The following is a 24,285-nucleotide window of genomic DNA, read 5'->3' on the forward strand; positions in this document are numbered from 1 at the left end:
TCTCACCTATAGGCAAGTTCAGCAGTCCTCTCTCTGAGGGTTCTCTGTGTCCAGTTTATGCAATAGTCCAGGCAAGAGCAATTTCTTGCCCAAATGGCTATCAAACTCCATAAGTAGCCTCTTTGATGCCCATCTTCCTCTTGAAGTAGCTGGTACTGCCAGGAGCAGATGTGTCTCATTGTCATGAAAAGCCCTAAGTTATTAGAACATTTAAAATGCCATATTCTATAGTCTTTGAAAGATATGAAGAATGTCTATCTAACTGAAATATATCTCTATATATCTAGAAAATCTAACTAACATGACTATAAGCTTTACTATTATCGATGATTATCCATTAACAACCTATATTTCTTAATTATACATTATATTTTTAAAATGAACTACACAATCACAATACCTTAATCAGTATCAAAAACATATAACAAAATTGACCTTAAATGTCTATCAATAAAGCAAAATCTATACCAATGCAAATTATTCATATCTATATCATATCCCCCCTTTAAATGTAAAAGAACACTTATAAACAATATTTGGGAACATGGGCGCAGTTATTTCTCTCCGAACTGCTTCCTGCTGAATGGGGACGCTGTTAATCAGATCTTTCATGGTGTAACCTGTGTGCCAGGTTCATCTCAGTCATCAGTTGGGTGAAGTAATTTTCTGAAGGTGTTCACAGCAACCTTTCAGGAGGACGTGGTCTATCATACCATAATGGGATAGAAGGAATCCAACGGGTCTCATTTTCTGTAAAAATAAAAGAAGAATCTCTTTTCCAAAGTATCATATCCTTAGATCCAAATTCTGAAGTCAAGGTATTTTCAAGATATCTTTCTTGGATTAGTTCAGCAGCATTTGTAAACAAATATCTTTTAGCAGCTGTTGCTCCTTCCTTAGCATTCAAACAATTCAAAAAGAGCATAATAGCATACAGTATCAAGATTCTCTGTGTATTTTCCATCTTTGTGCGGCTTTATTTTAACCTCTATTTCGTTTATTTTTGCTTTTACTTTTACTTTTTGAGACAGGTTCTCTGTATATCTTTGTCCTGGAATAACTCTGTAGACCAGGTTGTCCTTGAACTCTCAGAGATCCACTTGCCTTTGCAACCCAAGTGCTGGGATTAAAGGCGTATGCTACCACACCTAGAACTCACAGAGATCTGTTGGTCTCTGCCTCCCAGACATTGGGATTAAAGGTGTGTGCTGCCACACCTTGAAGTCACAGAGGTCAATCTTCCTCTGCCTCCCAAGTGTTGGGATTAAAGGTGTGTACCACCACAACAAACTACTTCCTTTTTTTTCTTTTTCTTTTTCTTTTTTTTTTTTACTTTTAAGAACTTTAACCTTTAGCCTGCATATATTTTTAACACGGTGTAAACCACTTAGACATTTTCTTTGACTTTGAATTTTTCTTTTACTGTATATCTCTCTTTCTGACTACATGAGTCTTTACTTTACCAAACAATATCAGTAGGACTAAAGCCGTGACTTTGGCGGCTAGATCCAGCTCATTCCTTAGCTTTCCAGCCTCATGGCAGAGGTACCACAACTCTTTGGCAGTTCAAGGTCCCTGCCAGCAAGCAAGCTGCAACAGTGTTAAACAACACTCAAAAGCTCCATAGTCACGACCGCCTGCTTGAAAGAGTCAGAGTTTGCCCTGGCAGGACAGCCCAGAAAGCCGGCATTTTAAAACAGCACAACTTTTTTCTTGCTACAGCTGAAAACCGAAAAACATGCATTCAGCTTTTCATCAACACCATTTAAGTGTTTCGTAGCAGGACCTCTTAAAAGAGCTGCATGGTTTTGCAGCTAAAGCTGAGTCAGAAAGCCTCTCTTAGATGAGAGAGCTTTCTTACCTCTAGCAAGCAAAGCCAAACCCGAGAAATAGCTGCTACCGAGAAAAAATGCTTTACTCTATTCTTTCCCAAGCTTTCTCAAGCTTTCTGTGAATTCAGTAATCCACGTTGGGTGCCATTCTGTAGTGAGGAGCTGCAGGCCGGCTGCCTTCCGCCACCCAGCTCCTGGCCATCTGCTAGCTTTTGCCCCAAAATAACAACACACAGATTGTATTCTTTTAAACACTGCCTGGTCCATTATTTTCAGCCTCTTACTCACATCTTGATTAACCCATATCTAATAATCTGTGTAGCACCATGAAGTGGTGCCTTACCGTTTAGTTTCTAGCATACGTCCATCTTGGGCTGGAGCTTCATCGCATCTGGTTGCAGAGGCAGGGCAATTGTCTGAGCCATCTACCTCACTTCCTTCTTCCTGTTCTGTCTACTCCACCCACCTATTTTCTAACCTATTAGGCCAAGCAGTTTTCTTTATTAATTAACCAATGAAATCAACAGATTGATAGAAGACCCACCTCCATCAGTGCTGGAGATATAAAGTCAGGTCTTCGGGCTTCCATGTCAAGCAGTTTACCAACTGAGGCACAGTTCTCCCCCCGCCCCTTCCATTTTTAAAACAAGGTTTCCTTGTGTATGTGTATGTAGCCCTGGTTAGTCTGGAACTTAAAGAGATCGGCCTGGCTCTGTCTGCCGAGTGCGGGGATTAAAGATGTGCACCACCACTGCCTGGCTTCACAGTTTTGTTTTGTTTTTAACCATTACTTTTAAAAAATTATTTTGCTACCTCCAAAACTTACTTTATATAGCATCTAAAGCAAAATCTCCCTACAAAGTTCAGTTTCTTAAACTTGCAAAATGGAAACTCCTGCTTTTGTAGAACACCAAGTATAACGTATCTGTTTAATTCTATTTTATAAACTAGAAACATTTTTTCTAACAGAAAATATTATAAATATGCAAAATGAAATCACAGCCAAGAAAAGGCATCTATGAAAAACAAAACAAGCTGCTGAACTAGATTATGACTGAATGTTAGCAAGATTTCTGTTAATTTGTGTTGAATGTGTCTTTATTGATTTTGTTGTCTAAATAGTAACAGATGCCAAAAGTTTAAACATAACATACACAAGAAAAAAAATGAATTAACCAGGATATTTTATTCAAACAAAGTCTTAGAAGTTGGCTTTTTACTTGAACCAGGGTATGAGCCCACAAGAGGTGAGTGGACTAAGAACACTTGCTCTGAGACAACTGCCCAAAGTGGGATGAAGAGTTCCATGTGACACCAGGGGCCAGTTCTGCAGATACAACCCAGCACAGAGAGGTGGTGCTGTATACAGGGAGGGATGAACCAGGACTCGGGGCAGATCAACTAAGGAGGCTCCAGATTCAAGTTTATGCAGTGCTGGCTTCACAACATGAATGCCCAGGAATTATATTGGGGGGGGGGGGGGAGATGGCAAACATTTTAATTTGAAACTTACAATTTCCCTAGACGATCTTCTAGTTTGGAGCATAGGGGACTTTCTTCTACTGTATTTGAATTGATCAAGTTAGAAAATGTATCCAAATATTACCACTAACAGAAATAGCATAGAAGACTCTGGATTCCGTGAAGATTCAGCTGTTTGGCCTTCATTTGTTAGTGGATTTGGTAACTTTTTAAGGTAGTCAATCTGTCAAAAAAAAAAAAAAAAAAAAAGAAAGAAAGAAAGAAAGAGAAAAGGAAAGAAAACTAATGTGGTGCTAATTCAAAATTCTGGAGCTTTGGTGTAAATATTGGCTTAATTATTCACTAATTCAAGTTGGGGGGGGTGTCTAAGTTTTCTGATCCTTGATGTCCATGTGTATATGATGAGGTAATAAACAGAATCCATCTTAGACTGCTGTGAGGGTTAAATGAATCAATACCATGTGTGCTCAGAAGAGTGCATGAGCCCTAGAAAACATTAGTGTCAGAAATAGAGAACTTGGCTCAAACCTGTACTACCAATACACAGGAGAGTTTAAGGCTGTTGAGGCTACAAAGCCAATCACAAACAAGGGGGAGGATGATGATTAAGAAAAAAAAGAAAACGGGATAGTATTTTTTTTCTATACTAAAAAAAGTTTCAAATGTATATATCTACTAAAGAAAATGAACTATGATTTTTCAGCAGACAAGAAAATGCATATGTAAACAAATAGATCAGTTCTGGTTATCTGCCAATCTGTGAATTCTTAACAATTTTCATGATTCTTTCAGAGCTGAAGTCAAATTACCAGGGTGATGACTCACTAAATTGAAGAGCAAACAATGCTAGCATTAATGTAACTCTACTTTCAGACTCCTACAAGATTTATTTATATTCTGGAGAAGCACAGGGGTGAGTGCAAGGCCTCTTGAAGGAGGGCTGTATTTTATAGGATGTTTGTATTTGTGAGGGCCATGAGAGGCCTAGAGACCCAGATCTCATCTTGGTACAATATCTTTACTTCCTAATATCTAAGGAAATGGTAAGCACACAGACTAAGGCCACTGATGTACATTTTACCTCCTCTGATATTTATCTTATTTATTCATTTACATCTAGAAAACTTTTTAAAAAACATCTCATAGTATTAACAAATGGAAAGGAAACAATGGGAAAGTTATGTAGGAAGACAATATATATAATTACTTAGGGCTCAATTTTGCTTCAATATAAAAACTGGCCCAAACACTATTTATTATTTTAAACTATTGAATACTCAAATAAATTGAGTTATTGACCACCTTCTCAGAGACCTTTCATTTAACTTCACTTTAGTCAATGACTTATCAATTTAATAAACCCTTATGCTTCCAGCTTGAGATCAACAATGACAAGTGCTATTTCCCTGGTCTGGAACCTGAATACTTAATACAGCCACCAACTTCTGCACACAACAGTGTCAAACAATCTGAGTAAGTGTAAAGCATCGCTGTTTCCCTCCAAATCTACAGCACGTGTTTATGTAACACGTTGAGTGGAATGCTTGACTTGTTTCTCCCCCAAAAAAGAGTGCTCAGAAAATAGAAAGTATATCATTTACTAAGTTTTAAATCCTCAAATAAACCATTATTTATATAAATATTTATTATATATTTATATAATGATCAAAGCATTATTTTACAGTCATAAAATCATTTCATTATACTTATATAGCAGTCAATACTTAAAAGCCTTGAAGTTTAAAAGTACTATATTCCTATAAAGGATTAGTTAGCAACTTCTTGTAGTATTTTAAGCTTCTGAAAAACTTCTATAGTTTTCTTTTCTATAGAATCTATAAGATTTTGAGACTATATCTTAAACTGAAGGTTCCTAGTCACTAGTGAATTCCTGAATTGGTTTCAGTGGGTTACACCAGCATTTTAAATGAACACCACACAGTAGTAACCATTGAAGACATGTGATAAGGTCCTTCATTCATATATATATATATATATATATATATATATATATATATATATATATGTATGTATGTATGTATGTGTGTGTGTGCATATATATATATGTGGGTGTGGTCTTAATTACATGCGGGCACAGTGGTTATTACATAAAATGTTTCTTAGTTGATTCTGGATAAATTTGAGAAACACTGTTCTAGAAGAGGCTTCTAAATTGTACCTCAGTTTAAACGTTATTTTACATTGTTTGTATTGTTTTGAGATAGGTTCTCAACTCTGTAGCCCAGTCTAGCTCAGAACTCAGAATGTAGTGAAGGCTGGCTTTGAATTCATGGGTGAGCCAGAGCCTCTCAAGTACTGGGACTCCAGGTGTGAGCCACCAAGCAAGGTTCAGGTCAGCCAATGCTACACAAACGTATAAACGTTGTCAAAAAAAAAAAAAAAAAAAAAAAAAAAAAAGAAAGAAAAGAGTGTAAATCAGTTACAATTTGGTGTTAATAGAAACATAGGACAATTTTTTGAGAGGCCTTTCTAAAGTATACATTCACTTATTCTATGTGAAATAGGTAAACTGTAAGGCAGGTGTAGAGGTACAAGTCTTTAACCCCAGTTCTCAGGAGGCAGAGGCAGGTAAGTGGGTCTCTGAGTTTGATGCAGCCTTGTCAGCCAGGGATACCCAGAGAAATCCTGTGTAATCCAAGCCTGACTGGCTTGGAGCTTGATATGCAGAAATCCCCATCTCAAACCAATCAACCAAAAGGGGGGAGGAAAAGAGTTAAAAAAAAAGAGAGAGAGAGAAGAAATGTAAACTATGTTAGGGAAATGAGTGGCTGTCAATACAGACCACAGTTGTTATCCTCTGTCACACAACTCTACGCTATCTTCACTGACCCCCATGTTCCTATATGATCTTGAAATGTGTTCAACAACTTCAAAATTAGGAAAAGGTTAATTTATCACTTCTCCTAAAACATGAAATTATGATGCGCCTTCAGGTACACAAAAAAAGAAACCGCTATGGCTTTCTATTGCTTGAACATCACACAATGTGCTGCTCACTTTGCCATTAACTCAGTAATGGAGAAACACCATTATTAGTACTGTACTTAAATTCCAATCTGAAAAGCAGGCAAAACCAAGAAGACATCTTTTAAGAAATTAGAATTTCAAATGTATGTGAGCCACACTAAGACCTGCTAGAGACAATAAACATGTTAGATCCTCCTTGATAGTTCTTTTTCACATTGTTGGACAATAAGCTAGAAATCATAATTACCTTATAGTATTATGAACTTTTCTCAGGCTAAGTTCCTCTTCCTTTAAAAAATATTATGTGTATGATGTGCAAGAGTATACGTGTAAAATGGTGTATGCGGAGGTCAGAGGACAATTTTTGCAAGTCAGTTCTCTTTTCCTCTATGGGTTCTGGAGACCGAACTTAGGTTGACATGTGCACAGCACACTCAAGTGCATAGCAAGCACTTTTACTCTAAGTCTTAGGGTTTCTATTACTGCACTGGTGTTTGTTGCATGTATGTCTTTGTGGTGGTGTCAGATTCCCTTGAGCTGGAGATACAGACAGTTGTGAGCTGCCATCTGGGTGCAAGGAATTAAACCCAGGTCCTGTGGAAGAACAGCTAGTGATCTTAATTACTGAGCCATCCATCGTGCCCCAGCAATAAAAAGCATTTAATTGGGGCTTGCTTACAATTTCAGAGAGTTCGTTATCATCATGGTAAGAAGCATGGCAGCATGCAGGCAGACATGGTGGTGGAGAGGTAGCTCAGAGTTCTACATCCAATTGACAGGCAACAGAAGTGAACATCACACTAGACTTAGCTTGAGCACTTAGACCTCAAGTTGATGAACTTCTTCCAACAAAAAGCCAAGCTACTCCAACAAGGCCACACATCTTAATAGTGCCACTCCTTAGAAGCCTATGAGGGCCATTTTCTTTCAAACCACCACACTCGCTGAACTACTTTTTCATTGAGAATATTATAATGCCCAATTAACCCTAATTTTGCACATGTATTATGGAGACTTTGAAGGTAGCATCCAAAATAACAATCATACCTTTAGTTCTTCAATTTGGTTGGCACTGTTCTTTCTCTTTAGTGTAACATTTCCTTAAATAAAGTGCAGTTAAGCTGCACTTTAAAGCTTTTTTCCCAGGCAGCACTGGAGATTGACATAGGGCCTCACGTTCTAGGCAAATGCTTTATCACTGAGCTACAGCTAAAATGCACTTACTAAGTAACTGCTGAAACAGATAAATGGTGGCTTACTTTGTTTACATAGTCCTGCAAATGATAACACTACTAATAACAGCTAGCACTTTCTAGTGCTTATTAGGTGCCAGCTAGCATTCTAAGCATTATAGTTGACTCATGATCCTTGTAATAACTTCATGATGTGGACACTGCTGTGATTCCTGTTTTAGAGAGGAACACAGACACAGAAGCTGACTTCCCTGAGGCCACACAACCATAAAACGTAAGGAGATGAACCATGTTGCCCGATTCTAGGCTATTTACAAAGATCTGTATTACACTACCCCTGCTAACAGATTCCAGGCAGCACGCTTGACTAACAAGGAGATCAACTATAGCTACCTGTTGCTCCCTTCTCAGTTCTGCCTTAGACCAAATCAATAAAGATGGTTGACAGCTTTTAGTTTCATATCTGACAAACTGGGAAGACCCATCAAAACAACAGCTGAGACGGTAGAACAACAAGCACCATCACCTGTCTCCATCAGCATGCCTGCTTTACTCTTCTGTAAGCTTCAGGAGAAAGCCCAACAGCCCCCACTCCTTTTAATATAGTGTCTCACAGTATGGCATTGGCTGGTTGGCTGGCCTGTAAGTCACAGAGATCTACCTGTCTCTGCCTCATAAGTGCACACCATATCTGCCTCCAAACAAACCTTTTTAGGGAAGAAAAAGATCAGCTAAGATCTGGTCTTTGCCCTCAAGTTCACTGCCTGTGGTAGTATTAATGTAACTGGCCCCCATAAGCTCAGAGGGAGAGGCACTATTAGGTGTGGCCTTGCTGGAGGAAGCGTATCACTGTAGGGTTAGCTTTGGGGTCTTATATATGCTCAAGTCATACCCAGTGTCTCAGACCTCTTCCTGTCACCTGTGCAAGATGTAGCACTTTGAGCTATCTCTCCATCACCATGTCCCACCATGACGATAATGGACTGAACCTCTAAACTGTTTAAATGTTTTCCTTTATAAGAGCTGTCATGGTCATGGTGTCTCTTCACAGCAATAGAAACTCTAAATAAGACAGTAGTACCAGGGACTGGGGCATTGGTGTGTTAGGCCTCGACCATGCTTTTGTTGGAAAGTATATGGACCTTGGGGCTGTGGGTTAGGAAAGCAGTGGAATGCTTTAAGTGCTGTTTAATGGGCCTTATGAACAGGGACATGGAAGACAGTGGTGCTGAATGTGATTTAAACTGTTGCGGGGAGGGAAAGGCCAAATAAAGAGGTTTCAAAGAAGAATGTTAGTATGTGGTCTAGAGACTGATCTAATGAGATTTTGGTAAAGAATATGGCTATTTTTTTTGCCCCGTCCGAAAAGTCTGCCTGAGGCTAACATGAAGAATTTAGGATTAATTCCATTGGCAGAGGAAATCTCAAAACTCTAGGTTTTAGTGGTAACTCTAATGAAAAGAAGCAAGTCGAGCAGGGTAAATTACCTAATGTAATATGGAGGAGAAAACGAACACCAGAAGTGGAACAGAGCTAAGTTCTATGTTCAAGGAGATAAATGGATTAAGAAATGGAATAAAGACCCTACCCACATGTGGTGGGACACACCTTTAATCCTAGCACTCAAGGCATTGGCTGGCAGATCTCTGAGTTTGAGGCCAGCACAGTCTACAAAGCAAGTTCAAGGACAGCCAAGCTTAGGCAGTGAAGGCAGCCATGGAAAACAAAGTTGGTGAAGATGTAACTGAAAGAGGGGTCATGTTCCAGCCCCAGCACAGGCAGTCCGTTACTCCATGCAATGGAAAGAAAGAGGGTAATAATAGGCCAGTGGTAGTGGAAAGAGGAGAAAACATTTCCTTTTTTTTTTTTTTTTAAATTCATCCTTCAAGTGACTTAAACTGTGCCGTCATCCTGGAAAGTGAGCTGAGAATAAGGAGTAGGAAAGAGGGTATGAAACACTGTAGCTGTCTTGGAGACTGAAAAGTCAATTGACCAGAGGAAGGAGGAAGCACTGCCAGATAGCATGAAGGGCCCTCTTGGGATATGTGGTCACACTTCTAAGTGAGATCAGTCAGAGTGGTTGTGTGTTTCTCTCTAACCACATTCAGCTTCTGAGGTGTGGAGGAGATACAATTATTTGAACTGGAGCAGCCAGAAGTGTGGCAGGGAGTGACTAATGAAAGACTGTGGAATTTAACTCCAGACTGTAGGGTAGAATGAATGATTTTAAGGAACTAGCTCATGAGACTGTGGAGACCAGCAAGTCCAGGACCCAGAGCAGCAACATAAAACACTACCATGGCCTAGTCAGGGGGACAAAAGTAACCATCACACAAAAACAGTTTAGGATATATCCTATTATTTTATTATCATTATCAATTGGTTACTGTCCATTCAAGAAAGTTACAGAGAACACTGTGGAAACTGAAGTTCAAGAGGAAGTGTGAGAACAAGACAGAGAAACACAGTTCTTTCCTTTTTCAGTGTAAAGGATAATCAAGGCCTTGCACATGTTAGGCAGACACCCAAAGCCAGTGGTTCTCAACCTGTGGGTCAAGACCCCTTTGGGGATTGCATATCAGATACCCTGCATATAGGATATTTATAGTACGATTTATAACAGCAGCAATGAAAATTTTATGGTTGGGGGTCACCACATGAGGTACCGTATTAAAGGGTTGCAGTATTAGGAAGGTGAGAGCCACTGTTAAAACTACCCCTAGCCTTATAAGGAGAAAACATGCCGGATGAGAGTGTAGTTTAAGTGTTAAGAGTGCTTAGTCTTAGTTATGTCTGTGCTCTTCTACCACTTACATTCTGGGCAGGTTTTTCTCTTTTCTCTCTCCTTCCCCTTTCTTTGATTTCCTTTGTTATTAATAAGAGGTATCATGTGGCTTCCTTTCTCCTTATAATATCTGGTAAACAAAACCCTTTAAATATGTTAGTTCTTTTAATAAGAAAAATCAATGTCCTATACCTATCAATTATCTCCCTCCTCAAATCATTAAATATTACACTTAAAATTTCATTTTTTATGAATTTCTTCAACTAGCTTATGGCCATGTTAATAAGGGTATAGATTATTTCATAAACGGTTTGAAACAGGTGGTACCCTACTTGAGGATAAACATACAGATTATTTCTAAAACTTTCATTTCTGTTGCTGTGACTAATACCCTGACATGAAGCATTTAGTAGAAGAATGAGTTTATTTGGCTTACAATCCCAGGTTACTGTTCTCACTGAAGGGAAGTCAAGGCAGGAACTCACACACATCTACAGTCAAAAGCAGAGGAAACAAATGGATAATCTGCTTGCTCTCATCTAGCTTTAATTTATATAGTAAGGACCATCAGAACGGGGAACAGTGCCACCCTACATTCTATCTTTCAAATTCAACTGACAAGATAATCTCTACAGACATGCTCACAAGACAAACTGATCTAGAAAATTAATTCCTCCTAGCTGAGGCTCTCTTCTCAGGTGACTCAGGTTATGGCAAGCTAAAAGATTTTAATTAAAAAATTATAATTAAAAAAATCAAAGCTGGGTGTGGTGGCACATGACTTTAATTCTAGCACTCAGGAGGCAGATACAGACAGATCTCTGTGAGTTTGAAGCTAGCCTGATCTACACAGTGAGTCCCAGAATAGCTGGGACTATGCAGAGAGACTCTGCCTCAAAATAAATAAATGAATGAAAAAATAACTGTCTTATGGGTGAAAGGTCATAAAAGGCCAATAGATTTTAAATTTCCAATATGGTAAATAACACTATAACTACAACTAATAAACTTAATAGGGGATTTTACTATTATTCCATATCATTTGTGATGACTATTCTTGGTTGTCTACTTGACTACATCTGAAATTAACTAAAACCCAAATGGCTGGGGATGCATGTGAAGGAATTTTCTTAATTAAATCATTTGAAATGGGAAGACTCACTTCTAATCTGGATCTTTGAGGTAGAAAGATATACCTTTAATCCAGATCTTTTGAGGTGGGATGATCTACCTTTAATCTGGACTCTCTCCTAACTACATAACTGAAGATGATTCAAAAGTAGTTGGCAATTGTTTGGCAGGGAATTTTCAGGACAGTTTATCATCCAGGCACTGGCCTGGTTACTACTACTCACTCCTCTTAGATGTACAGTTAAGAGAGCAGGAAAATATGAGGAAGGTATTGTTTGGCAAGAAAAGGATTTATGAGTTAAAAGATGCAGAAAAGGGGCCAGGGAGATGGCTATGTCGTGAATGTGCTAACCATACAAGTTTGGAAGTCTGAGATTGGTCCCATATTCCATGTAAAGGTAAAAGGAGAGAACTGACTCCAGAACTGACTCCACAAAGTTGTCCTCTGACCTCCATGTATGCCACGGCATGACTCCATGACAAGCCCCCATCATGCAACATACAAACACTAAAAAATAAAGATGCAGAAAAGGCATGTGTGAAGACAGCAGCAGCTGGAGACTAATGCCTTTTAAGAGAAACTTTGCACTATGTAATGACGTAACAGGAAAGGTATCCCTGATTTATAATAATAATAAACAACCTCTGCCTATTGAAGACTATTGTGAAAAATGCAAATTCAATAGAAGAGAGTCTGAACTGAGAATGAGGAAGAGGTTCTCTGATCAAAATCAAGAAAATAGCTGCCTCAGGCTGAACTGCTAAGGTACATGGAAGCCAAAGCTGTGGTAGAAGGGGCCCAGGCTATACCTGAAACTGGCAGCAGAGCTTGGCATCATTATTCTAACAGTACTAGTTCTGTAGGCATGTAAAAATAAGAAAGCATTATGAGGCTAGTATCATGGTTTCAGAAAACAATGAGGCCTGGCAATTGTGTGGCAGGGTTGGAGTCTCTGCAAGGCCCTGAGAGGTCACAGTATCAAAGCTGTGACGGTGGAGCTAGTTACAACAGAGATCCCTAGACAATGCAATGGCCACCAAAGAAAGCTACAGGCAGAGTATATAGCTGGCCCAAGAGAAAAAGGTCATATAAGCTGCAGGCAGAACTGGAAGGAAGGGACTACTCAAGGTTGTTAAACCCAGATTGCTTTAGTTACTTCTCTCTTGTGTGATAAAACAGCATGACCAAGGCAACTTATAAAAGAAAGCATTTATTTTGGGTTTATGGTTCCAGGGGATAAGACTCCATCTCCATCACTGTGGGAAAGCGTGGCAGCAGGCAGGCATGGTGACTGGAGCTGCTGAGAATTCACATCTTGAACCTTAAGCTGGAAACAGAGAAAGCAAACTGGAAATGGCATGTGGCTTTTGTAACTTCAAAGCCTGCCCCAGTGACATACTTCCTCCAGTAACCACCACTTTCTAATCCTACCCAAACAGTGCCACAAAACGGGGAATAAGTATTCAAATGCCTAAGATTATGGAGGGGCATCTATCATTGAAACCACCACATTCCACTCCCTATAGGCTCATGGCCATTTCATAATGCAAAAGATACTTAGTTCAACTTCAAAAGTCCCCTTAGTCTTTTAGTCTCAACACGGCTTAAATCTAGTCTCAGACTCCAGACAATCTCTCTGTCTCTGTCTCTGTCTCTCTCTCTCTTTTGGTTTTTCGAGACAGGGTTTCCCTGTAGTTTCTAGAGGCTGGCCTCGAACTCAGAGATCCGCCTGCCTCTGCCTCCCGAGTGCTGGGATTAAAGGCATGCGCCACCACCGCCCGGCTTCCAGACAATCTCTTAACTGTAAAATCAAAAAGCAAATTACATACTTCTAAAATACAATGGCACAGAATATACATTACTATTCCAAAAGGGAGAAATCATGACACAGTGAGAAATACTGAACCAAAGGAAGACCAACCAAAACCCAGCAGGACAAACTCCAAGTCCCGTAAGCTCCATGCCTGATGTCAAAGGGCTTAGATCACTTTGCCCTTCCAGATTTGCCACTTGTAACTCAGTTTTCTCTCTTGGGATGGTTCCACTGCCTGTATACAGCTCTAAGAAAAGATGTTCATGGCTCTGGCAGCTCCAAAATCTGGAGATCTTCAACACAACATAGCTCCAAGCTCCACTTCCACAGCTTCCAACAACAGCCTCTACGACACAACATCTTTGTCACATACTGCCTGGCCTCACTGATCTTTCAAACTGTGGAGGAAGATTCCAGTATCGTGTCATTTATCTTTCATGACTCTAAAAGCAGTACCACAGGGATGAGACTGCCAAGTGTGGCATTGGTTTGGGATAGCTAATTTGTCCCTTAAAATGCAGAAGCTTTTGTTATCCTTTCTAGGAGCAGAAAATTGTTTATGTATTTTTCTTTCACAAGTTGGTACCCCTCCCTTCAATTCAATGAAGATCAGGTATTAACCTCCTTATCTCCTTCATCACAAGCTGAAACATTAAGTCTCCCTGGTGCTTTTTTTTCCTCATCAAGAGTATGTTTTGTATTTCTTTTTACTCAGTTGCTTTTTTTTCACTGTAGATTTGCTTAAGAGTAATTACTAATAACTGCATGACAAAGTCAATATTAGGCTATTGTGAATGCTCCTCTGCCAAAGAAATTAGTCCATTACTTCTAAATTTAACCTCACGTAAATTTTTAGGACATGGGCAGAAAGCAGTCACATCCTCCACCACCATTCCCCCAAATAGCACAGGAATGATTGTTTACACTGTTCCCTTCTGAAACTTGTTGGAAGCAGGATCGCCATTTTGGACTGACGTAGAGATAAGAGCCAACGGCTGACTGCTTTGCTTTTCTGACCTTCAAGTTGAACCCTAATATGTCTCTGGGTTTTTATTAATCGTGCTACACCCAAGTGCTGGTATTAAAGGCATGAGCTACCACACCAGGTTCGAGACTAGAATTTTTTAACAGCTTTGAAATTTAAGACTACGGGAGCCAGGCGGTGGTGGCGCACGCCTTTAATCCCAGCACTCGGGAGGCAGAGGCAGGCGGATCTCTGTGAGTTCGAGGCCAGCCTGGTCTACAAGAGCTAGTTCCAGGACAGGCTCTAAAAAAGCTGCAGAGAAACCCTGTCTCGAAAAACCAAAAAAAAAAAAAAAAAAAAAAAAAAAAAAAAAAAAAAAACAACGACTACGGGACATCTGAAATCAGAATGAATGCATTTTACATTAAGGTGGGCATGAGCCTACGGGTTCCACAAGTAGAAAGTTATGACATATGTTTGGGTGTCATGTTGACAAAAAGTAGACTTGTAATAGTTAATCTTGATTATCAAAACTTGACAGTATTTTGAATCAGCTAGGAGATACACCTCTGGGCACATCTTTGAAGGCATTTCCAGAGAGGTTGAAATAAGGAGGGAAGAGCCACTCTGAAGTGGGCAGAATCATTCCCTGGGCTGAGCTCTTGGACCAAGTCAAAAGAAGCAGAGCACCAGTATTCATTCTCTCTACTTTCTGAAAATGAAATGTGACCAGACACTCACATCTTTGCCACCATGCCTGGGACTGTATCTTCAGTGAGCCAAAATAAATCCTTCTCTAAGATTGCGTTTGTTAGGAATTTTAAACTGCAATGGGAAAAGTAACTAATACAAGACCGCTATACCTTCAGTCACTAATATGCTTGCATCTAATTGACATCTGAGTATTTCCCAACCATAAAAGATTTCCACACTTAACTGTTAGTATGCTTCAAATTTTCTATTTTTAGTCACTAAGTTAACAGTTACTCTATGCAAAGTCAAGGAACTGCTAAGAGGAAACACTCATCATTGGCGGGAGGATTATAATTGTATCTTTTATTGACGCTGTGGCAGGTGGAATGACTTCACAAAATAACCACAACCTAATGCCTAGAATCTGTGACTACATAATACGGCAGAAGACTATAGATGTAATTAAAAGTCTTAACTTTAAAATAGTTAAGTGACTGAAATATCTGCCTGAGTTCCCACTTAGTGAGGTGAGCCTTTAAAAGACAGAGCAACTGAAAGAGGAAAGGCCCAGAAGACAAAGGCATTAAGATCAGGAATTCAGGGCAAGCATGGTCAACGTAAGATTCTGTCTCAAAATCAACAAACTAAACAACAGAACAACCAAACAACAAGAAAAATTACACACATACACACTGGTAAAACAGGAAGAAAAATGAATTAATCTAATCTGAAAAATTTTAAAACATTAAAAAAGTTGGGGACAGCAGGGTGGCTCAGTTGATCAAGTGGTTGCCTTGAAAACAGGAGGAGCTGAGTTCAATCTCCAGAATTTATGTTCTGGGGGAAAAAAATCAAAATGACGACCAAAAACAAAAGCTTCTGGGCATGGCAGCACACACCTTTAATCCTAACACTCTTGAGGTAGAGGAAGGAGGATCGAGTTCCAGGCCAGCCTGGTCTACAAGTAAGTAAGCTCCAGGACAGCAAACGCTACGTAGTGAGATCCCTGGAATTGGAGTCACAGACAGTTGTGAGTCCTCGGGAGGAGCAGTCAGTGCTCTTAGCTGTGAAGTCATCTCTCCAGCCCCAAGCATGATAGTATTTGTAATAGCTGCACAGGACAGGCAGAAACAGGTGGATTCCTGGGGCTCACTAGCTCGCCAATTTAGCATCTGGGTGAGTTTTAGGCCAGTTAGAAACCCATCAGAAAAAAAAAAGTGGACAGCAACCAAGAAACACCTGAGGTTGTTTGATTTCCACATATGGATTCAGAAAGTCAAATGTGTAACCAACACCCTAATTAAATTACAACTAGCTATCTACAACTTGCCTATAAAGACTAAAAAGCCAGTGGATTCACTTATTCAGGTTCAGTATAGTTTTATGTGAGCCAATTCTGAACACTCTCTGGAGGGAAAGAGTGGCTCTGCCAAAGCTTTTCCTTTCTGCCAGAGTGTGGGTACAGGTAGAACCCTCCCTGCATCCCACTACATCTCACTTCCACATTCTGTTCTATGATGACACCAAATTTAGTACTATGGCAGTAATTTTGCAACTCTGAGGACACAAAGACAAATGCCAGCAAGCTGAGCACAGAAAAGTAGGAGGTTGCAAAATCTTAATGACATGACTGTGCTGCTGAACTATCTCAGGGGTTTTTTAATCTCTGGATTTAAGACATTATCTTGCCAATTTAAGCTACTGATTGTCAAGTTCTGTTATTTTCACACAGAGGAGGAGCCTGTGAATCAGGCCAAATAAAAATGCCTTAACTGGAAGACTTCTAGGATGTTTCTTTCCTATTTTTTTGTTGTTGTTTTGTTTTGATTTTTGTTTCTTTTTGGTTTTCAAGACAGTGTTTCTCTATGTAGCCCTGGCTGTCTTGGAATTTGCTCTGTACATCAGTCTGGCCTGGAACTCAGATATCCACCTGCTTCTTGCTCCTGAGTTCTGGGATTAATGGCGTGTGCCACCATTGCCAGGCTTCTTTTCTATTTTTTAAAGGCTCTCAAAATACTCAGGTATTATTTTTAAAAGGAAGAAACTTGTTTCTAGGATGAATTGATAAACACAAACACTTGCAAATTTTAATTTTTAAGAAATTTATTAGTAGCTAAGATAGCCTGAAATACACAAATTTTGGAGCTATTAAAAATAAAGACTATGTTAAAGCAAATATAACAGACTTATTCCAATAATGGAAAGAAATCTGATTTGCCTGACTTTCTATAAATACAGATAAATTAGGGATATATGAATTATCCATTCCCAAGTCTCAGAGAATTATACCTGGCCCTATTTAATTGGTAGTAGGTTGCCCTAAAGTATACAGATAACTATAATCACCATAAGAAAATAAGTAACAATTTAGCATAATCTTTTGAGGACCATATTAGTCCTCCACAAAAAGAAAGGTAGCATGCAACCCTGCTCATTATTTACATATATGTGGTAGGTGTAGAAAAGGAGGAATAATATACAGTCATCCAATCTAGTAAACAGGAAAAATACAGTCACAGCTGAAGCAGGTGACAGAGACACAAGGATACATGGCAACTGATCGATGATTACAACAGAAAAATCCAGTGGTTGATTTTGGAATAGTTGATATACCAGGCTTATAAAAAAACCACAATTATCATCAAAGGCATCTACAAAGAACAGAAATTATAACCAAAGATAAAAGGAATTTACCCTGAACATCAAGCAAAACACATCAAAAAGTAAAACTGATTTGAGAAAAATGGGTGTAACAGAGAAAAATGTACACCTTAATCTACTTGGCTTTGTGCTAAAGTCTGTGATCACATCGTTCCCCTGGAGGAAAACAAGTGTTTTCCCTGGCTCACAGAGTCCTCACAATCCTTCCCTCACTCTAGTTGTTTTCTTTCAAGCATCCTCCCTTCCAGCTAAAAGTTCCCAGGTCAGCCTGTGCTTCCCTATTCTTGTCCTTTTCATGCTGACTGATCTGACCACTGCCTCCAGTTCACCCCTTTTTCTCGTTCAGCATTTCCTAATTCTACAGCTATAAAACCATCTCCTTTGCGTCCTCTTCTGCTCTTAGTAAAATAATGCTAATCTGCTTCAAATGATAACTCTTCTTGTGTCTTCCTTATGCTATCCCAAATTCCTTAGAGCAGAGAGGTAACAGATCCTGTCTGTGGATTCTACAGGGTCAAAATTAAGTAACGATAAGTTTCTGAATTAGTGATATAAGCAGTCATAGATCAGAAGAACATACAAGGGCAAGTTTCTAAAACATTTTTATTCAAATGCATCTCTTCCTCTTGATGAAATAAAGCAATATGTAAGAAATAATTAAGGAAATCATTCAACAGAGACAATACTGAATCAAGACTGTCATACAGAAATTCTAGACCCTGCTTTTAGTCACCTGGGAAGGTCACTTGCCCTTTTTTTGTCTGCTTTCTCTGCAGCTAGACATAGGAGCAATACATTCTTTTAATTGCTTCATATTTTAACATCACTTAAAACACTCTTCCCCTAAAAAACATTATTTTGAGTATTTTCCCTAGCCCTCATACTTTCAAATTAGTAACAATTTTCCCAATTCACATAACACACATTATATGTCATGTAATGCATTTTCAATTTAAAAAGCAAAACTCTATAACCATGGCCACTGGTCACTGTACACTCCTAATTTATTAAAAATATAGATACCTCAATATATATTCTCCAGAGTCAAACATATCCAAAGGGATAGTTTATAATAGTTTTCATCAATTAAAAAAAATTCAAAGTCTGATGGGCAGAAGGCACTGAAATAATAAAAGTGCAACATTAAGTCTGAAGAAAGGATTCCCATGGAATGGAAGACAGAAAGCTTAAATCCAGAGAATAATTTCTTAACCAGTAGTGTAGGCTATTAGTCATATGCTCTTCTAGAATCTCTTGTTATTCAACTTTTTCTATCATGATTCACTTCTCCTCGTCTATTAACCCGCCTCCTTTCATCTCCAGACTTACACTGGAACCTCCTAGAAGCCTCACTTCTAGTTACAGGCTGTCAATGTTGACTCCTAGATATGCCATGAGGCATCCCTAGCTATAATAGTTCCCTTTTCATTAAAAAACTTATATAAACAATAAAGAGTTTAGAGCTGTAAATAAGGACCAAGACTCCCTACTGCCAAATTTCTTCCAGTATTTTTAAGCCAACAGAAATAATGATGGAGAATTTCTCATCTGTCAACGCACATACAAAAAATTTCAGGCTTTTCAAGCGAAGGTAATCCTCTACAAAACAAAAAAATGAAGTCACCAAAGGCAAGGGAACAAACCCAAACTTGCATCTCACAGTGGCGACCATTCTATGGGTATTGCAACTGCAACCACGGGGGCCAGTCTTTGGCCCTTGCTCTGGGGGTCTGCAGTTCTTCAAAGTTAGACGACACAATAAACAGAGCTTCCCTTCCCTCTCTAGTGGTCATGTCATCCACCTGTTGCGTCACCTGCAAAGTGGTCTCCAGAATCTAGCACAGGAGCACCTCTGTGGTCTCTAAATAATTCAACCGGGCTATTTTCTTGATAAATTTTAGCTTCATTCATTTTAATGAGGTGGCCTCGGAGGCGAGGGTGTGCTGGCTCCGGCTCACCTTTGGGGAGACGCTAGCGTCAGCATCGCATCTGTGACTTTCTAGACTCGAGGGGCTTGGGAGCTGGTGGGAGACTTGAACACTTGGAGGCGGCCAAGGGTCAGCAGGAGCAGGGTAGAGGGGGCAAGCGGGCAGCTCGGAGGCTAGGCGGTGGCGCGGAGGTCGCAAGGCGACGGAAGCCTCGGAAGGGACACGGCTCACCTGCCCAGGGGTCGGGCCCACAGTCAGGGGATCCGAGCTCGGAGGAGGCTCGTGCCCCAGCCCTCCCTCGGGCCGACTGGGCATCTCCCGGAGGCGAGCCGGCCAGTCTGGGGATTAGGAGACAGAGCGACGGTCCCCTCCCCCCACCCCCGGAGAACTAAGCTGGAGGCGGGGACGCCAGGCAGGAAGCCGCGGGCCGGGGTCCCAGCCCGTCCCAGCGGGCCGGTCGGACGGCTCGCACGGGCCGCCAGGGGCCGCACTCACCATGTCGTACACGTTGAGCACCACTAACTGGTTAGCCCCCATCCTCCTCCCGGCGGCCGCCGCCTCGTCCTCCAGCCGCTCGGTCTCCGCGGGGCGGAGGCCGCTGCCACCCCCGCGGGCGCTTCTGGCAGGGCACGAGCCGGGCACTAAGCGTCCAGCCCGGCCCGCCGCAGCCGGGGCGGAAGCATCCGGCAGCCGGGGACGCTCCCGGGAGCCGCTGACGGAGACCTGTGTGAGGACGGGGCCGGACCGGTGGAGAGCCCGCTCCGGCTCAGGCGCCTCCCCTCGGCCGCAGACACGTGGGGGAAGGCGGAGCCTGGGCGAGGGGCGGGCTCCAAGAGCTCTGAAGGCGGGGCCCTCCCGGCACCGGGGTTGAGCCCGCCTGCGCGCTGGCTCTCTCCGCTGCCGCTCCTCGAGACCTAAAATGGCGGCAGGCTGGGCGCCTCTTCACCTCGTAGGCGCGAGGTCGCAGGAAGACTACACTTCCCAGAATGCAGCGCGTAATACCGCGTTCCCTATTGGGCGTATAGGCTTGACTACATCTCCCAGGATGCTCCAGGACACCCCCTCCCCCGTCTTGCCTCTCCCAGGGAGACTACAGCTCCCAGCGTGCCGTTCTATGGATTTGTCCGCGGAACCTTGACTGTTCGTCCTTGGCGAGCGAAAAAGTCGAATACCTTGTATCTTTCTGCGCTGTGTCTGGTGCTGGTAGAGTGAGACGTGAATCCGACGGAATGTGAAGAAGTGATGACTAAGTTTTTCAAAGCCTTCTAATTTTTAATTTTTTTGCAAGTGTAGGAGTGAGGAAATGAAGGTTACTGTTGTAAGGTAGGGTGTAAGAAACACCCAGTTTACCCTCAATATGGAATTCACGTTTTCTGTGAGTATCCTGCTCACGTGGGAAGAGTGTAGCAACTCATAGATCAACTCAGTCCTAGGACACAGAAAGCGTTTGTACACCCATTCAACAAATATTTGTGTCTGTGTTCCTGCTATAAGCCATGCAATCGGGTAGACTGAGGAATGGCCAGGTCCTGAGATTTCAGTTTATGATTGAGATTGAATATCTATTTCAGATTTTTGTGTGTGTGTGTTTGTGTGTGTGCTTGTGTGTTTGTGTGTGTGTGTGTGTGTGTGTGTGTGTGTGTATGTGTGATTTGGGGGAGGGAGGGAGAGAGGAAAAGAGAGAGAGAGAAAGCAGGTCTGCAGATGCCTAAGGAAGCGTACAGGCCTTTGATGCTCTTTGGAACTGAAGTTATAGGCAGTTGTAAGTTACTTGATCCGGGTGCCAGGAACCAGACCAGACTCAAGTCCTGTGGAAGAGCAGCAAGGACTCTTAGTGGGTGATCTGTCTCTCCCACCCCTGAGATGGATTTTTAAGTGAAGACTTAGTAGTAGAGTTTGGGTCAAAAGGTGAGATAAGTGTGTGCAAAAAAAAAAAAGAAATATCCCTCGAGTTTCTGTGTGGAAGAGGAAATGGAAACATGAAGGTTAACGTGGTAGACTGTAAAAATAGCGTCTCAAATTACATATAACCTTTGATGTGTCTCTCTACTGACTCCAGCAAGCCTTGACTTGCTTTGGTCAATGAGACCTTGACAAATATAATGCAAGAGAGTTGAAAAGCACTTTGGATTTCAGGCTTGGCTTCTTTCTGATCTTGGGAGTCTAGCATTATATGAACAGGTTTGGACATTTAATTTGTTGCAGGGGTTGGAGGTGGTTTCAAGAAAGAATAGGTTCCAGATTTTTGACAGACATTTGGATAGATAATATGCTATTTGATAATGTATGAAACTTTGGAGGGGAAACAGGTTGGGAAGAGGGTAATCAAGTTGTTGTTAGATCATGTGATATTTTAAGTGCCTTTTACACGCACTTGGGAAATTGAGTAGGCATTTACATAAATGAAATGGAGTCATAACCATTAAACTGACTAAAACAGACGAAGTAGACTTTAAAGCCTAGAGACTGGTTGGATAGCCTATATTCTACTTAGCATCTCTGTCGCTGTCTCTGGCCAAGAGCAGCTTAGGAGAAGAAAGGGTTTGTGGGTCACAGTCCATCACTGAGGGAAGTCAGGGTAGGGCAGGAACTTAAAGCAGAAACCTTGGAGGAACACTGCTTTGCTTGCTGGCTCATACGCAGGCTTACGCTCAACTAACTTTTTTATACAACTCAAGACCACCTGCCCATGGCAAGACCACCTACCTAAGTAATGGTACCTCATGTAGTAGGTTGGGCCCTCTTATATCAATTAAGGCAATCAATACAATACCCACAAGCCAGTCTGATCAAGGTAATCCTTTAATTGGGACTCCTTTCTCATGTGACTCTAGGCTATGTCAAGTTAAAAGTTGACTAGGAAGCCCAGAAAAAGGTACAGGTAGAAAACAGTAAATGGGGAGGAGGATGGGAGGACAGGGTAAAGGAAGGAATCTGGAGAGGGACAACTAATATTAATGGCCTTTTAAAAAATCTTATGGGAATTTACTTTTGTAGAAGTTTCCTAAAACTTCTACAAACACACATGAAAGGAATTTAAATGGAGTCATCATATAATGGGAGAGAATGCTCCAACTAGATATCTTAAGCCACCAAGTAAAGCCTCCCAATGCCTAAAATGGGTTTCGTCTTGTTGAGTTGTTGGCCAACAAGGGTCCTATAGACCCCTTCCTCCAATATCACAGAATAGTCAAAGCTATTGGATACTCTCTATAAACTGACAGTAAGGCCTTATGGCTAAAGGTACCATTTATGTCATCAAACACGGAGAAATTGATCTGTTGCTCAACTACAAGTTTCACTCCTACTGACTAGTGTTCGTGGTACTGTAAGATATTTTTCGTGACACCAGAGGAAAAGATAATCAATATCACCCGCTACAAACACAGTTGCTACAACAGCAATGTGCCTGCAAAATATATAATGTAATAGTGGCACAACTGTTATAGGAGTATCCAACCCCTGTGTGTGTGTGTGTGTGTGTGTGTGTGTGTGTGTGTGTCTATGAATGGGAACTCAACCCCAAAACTGCTAAAGCGGCTAAGAACTTGTAGCTTGATAGGTCATGAACCCTAGGAAAAACCTACTACTATTATTTTTCAAAGGAGCATAACAATAAAATGACTCCTAATAGCATACTGCTATATCCATAGATCAGTAGTTCACTCAGCCCCCATTGAGAAGCTTCTTGCAGCCTATGGGAATTGTACTGGCTGGTTTTGTGTGTCAAGTTAACACAAGCTAGAATCATCAGAGAGCAAGGAACCTCAGTTGAGGAAATGCCTCCATGAGATCCAGCTGTAAGGTATTTTCCCAATTAGTGATCAATGGGGGAGGACCCAGCCCATGGTGGGTGGTGCCATTCCTGGGCTGCTGGTCCTGGGTTCTATAAAAAGGCGTGTTGAGCAAGTCAGGGGAAAGCAAACCAATAAGCAGCACCCCTCCATGACCTTTGCATCAGCTCCTGCCTTCAGGTTCCTGCCATGTCTGAGTTCCTGTTCTGACTTCCTCCAATGATAAATTATGATATGAAAATATAAGCCTCCCAGCATGCTTTTTGGTCATGGTGTTTTGTTGAAGCAATAGAAATCCTAACTAAACTGGGCAGTAGTGACGCACACCTTTAATCCCAGCACTTGGGAGGCTGAGGCAGGAGGATCTCTGTGAGTTTGAGGCCAGCTTAGTCTACAGAGCAAGTTCCAGGACAGGCTCCAAAGCTACACAGAGAAACCCTGTCTCAAAATAAATAAGTAAATAAATAAATAAAAATAAAAAACAAAAACAAGAGAAAAAAACAAACCAAAATAACCAACCAACCAACCAAAAGAAATCCTAACTAAGACAAGAATTAAGCCAGAGATCCATAACTGAGCAGTGTGCAAAGAGTAAGAGATTTTGAAGCACCCATCCCTAAATGAAATATCTGTATTAAACCATTGCCCTCAAAGCTCAAGGAACTCTGCAAAAGAGGAGGCAGAAGGGTTGTCAAAGCCAGAGGTGGTACATGACTCCAAAAGAAACACTATCATCCAGACATATATGAACTCAGACACCATGATAGCACACTACAAGACTTGCCAAAAAACTTAGGTATCATACCAGTATGGAGAAGAGGGGGTAGACACAAAATCCCACCCTAGCCAAGAAGATTTGTAACTGGTACCTGCTGGGGAAGGGAAAATCAGTTTTCTTCAATGAAGAGTCATTAGGTATGTCAACCACACTCCAGGGCAGGCCCTATACCCAGGAGTAGTTGGCCAATATAAAACAGGCTCCATTTTGTCAGGCTTGATGGCACATGACTTTAGTCCTAG

The 24,285-nt window shown here is 41.0% G+C and overlaps 1 protein-coding gene across 2 annotated transcripts in view; it reads right to left on the reverse strand.

Annotated features, from left to right (window-relative positions):
* The window catches only part of Desi2 (desumoylating isopeptidase 2), a 42,611-nt gene extending 22,380 nt beyond the window's left edge, over positions 1–20,231 (reverse strand). Inside the window, exon 1 of one of the 2 annotated variants that reach the window (XM_038349753.1) lies at positions 19,967–20,231. In XM_038349753.1, coding sequence (XP_038205681.1) covers positions 19,967–20,008 — 42 coding nt within the window. In that variant the 5' untranslated portion in view covers positions 20,009–20,231. Of the gene's footprint in view, positions 1–3,345; positions 3,446–19,966 lie in introns of those variants that run through there. The other variant, XM_038349754.1, reaches the window with a different exon arrangement.
* Positions 20,232–24,285: the final 4,054 nt, after the last annotated feature.

Source organism: Arvicola amphibius, chromosome 12 (genome assembly GCF_903992535.2).
Source record: "Arvicola amphibius chromosome 12, mArvAmp1.2, whole genome shotgun sequence".
Taxonomy (NCBI): domain Eukaryota; kingdom Metazoa; phylum Chordata; class Mammalia; order Rodentia; family Cricetidae; genus Arvicola; species Arvicola amphibius.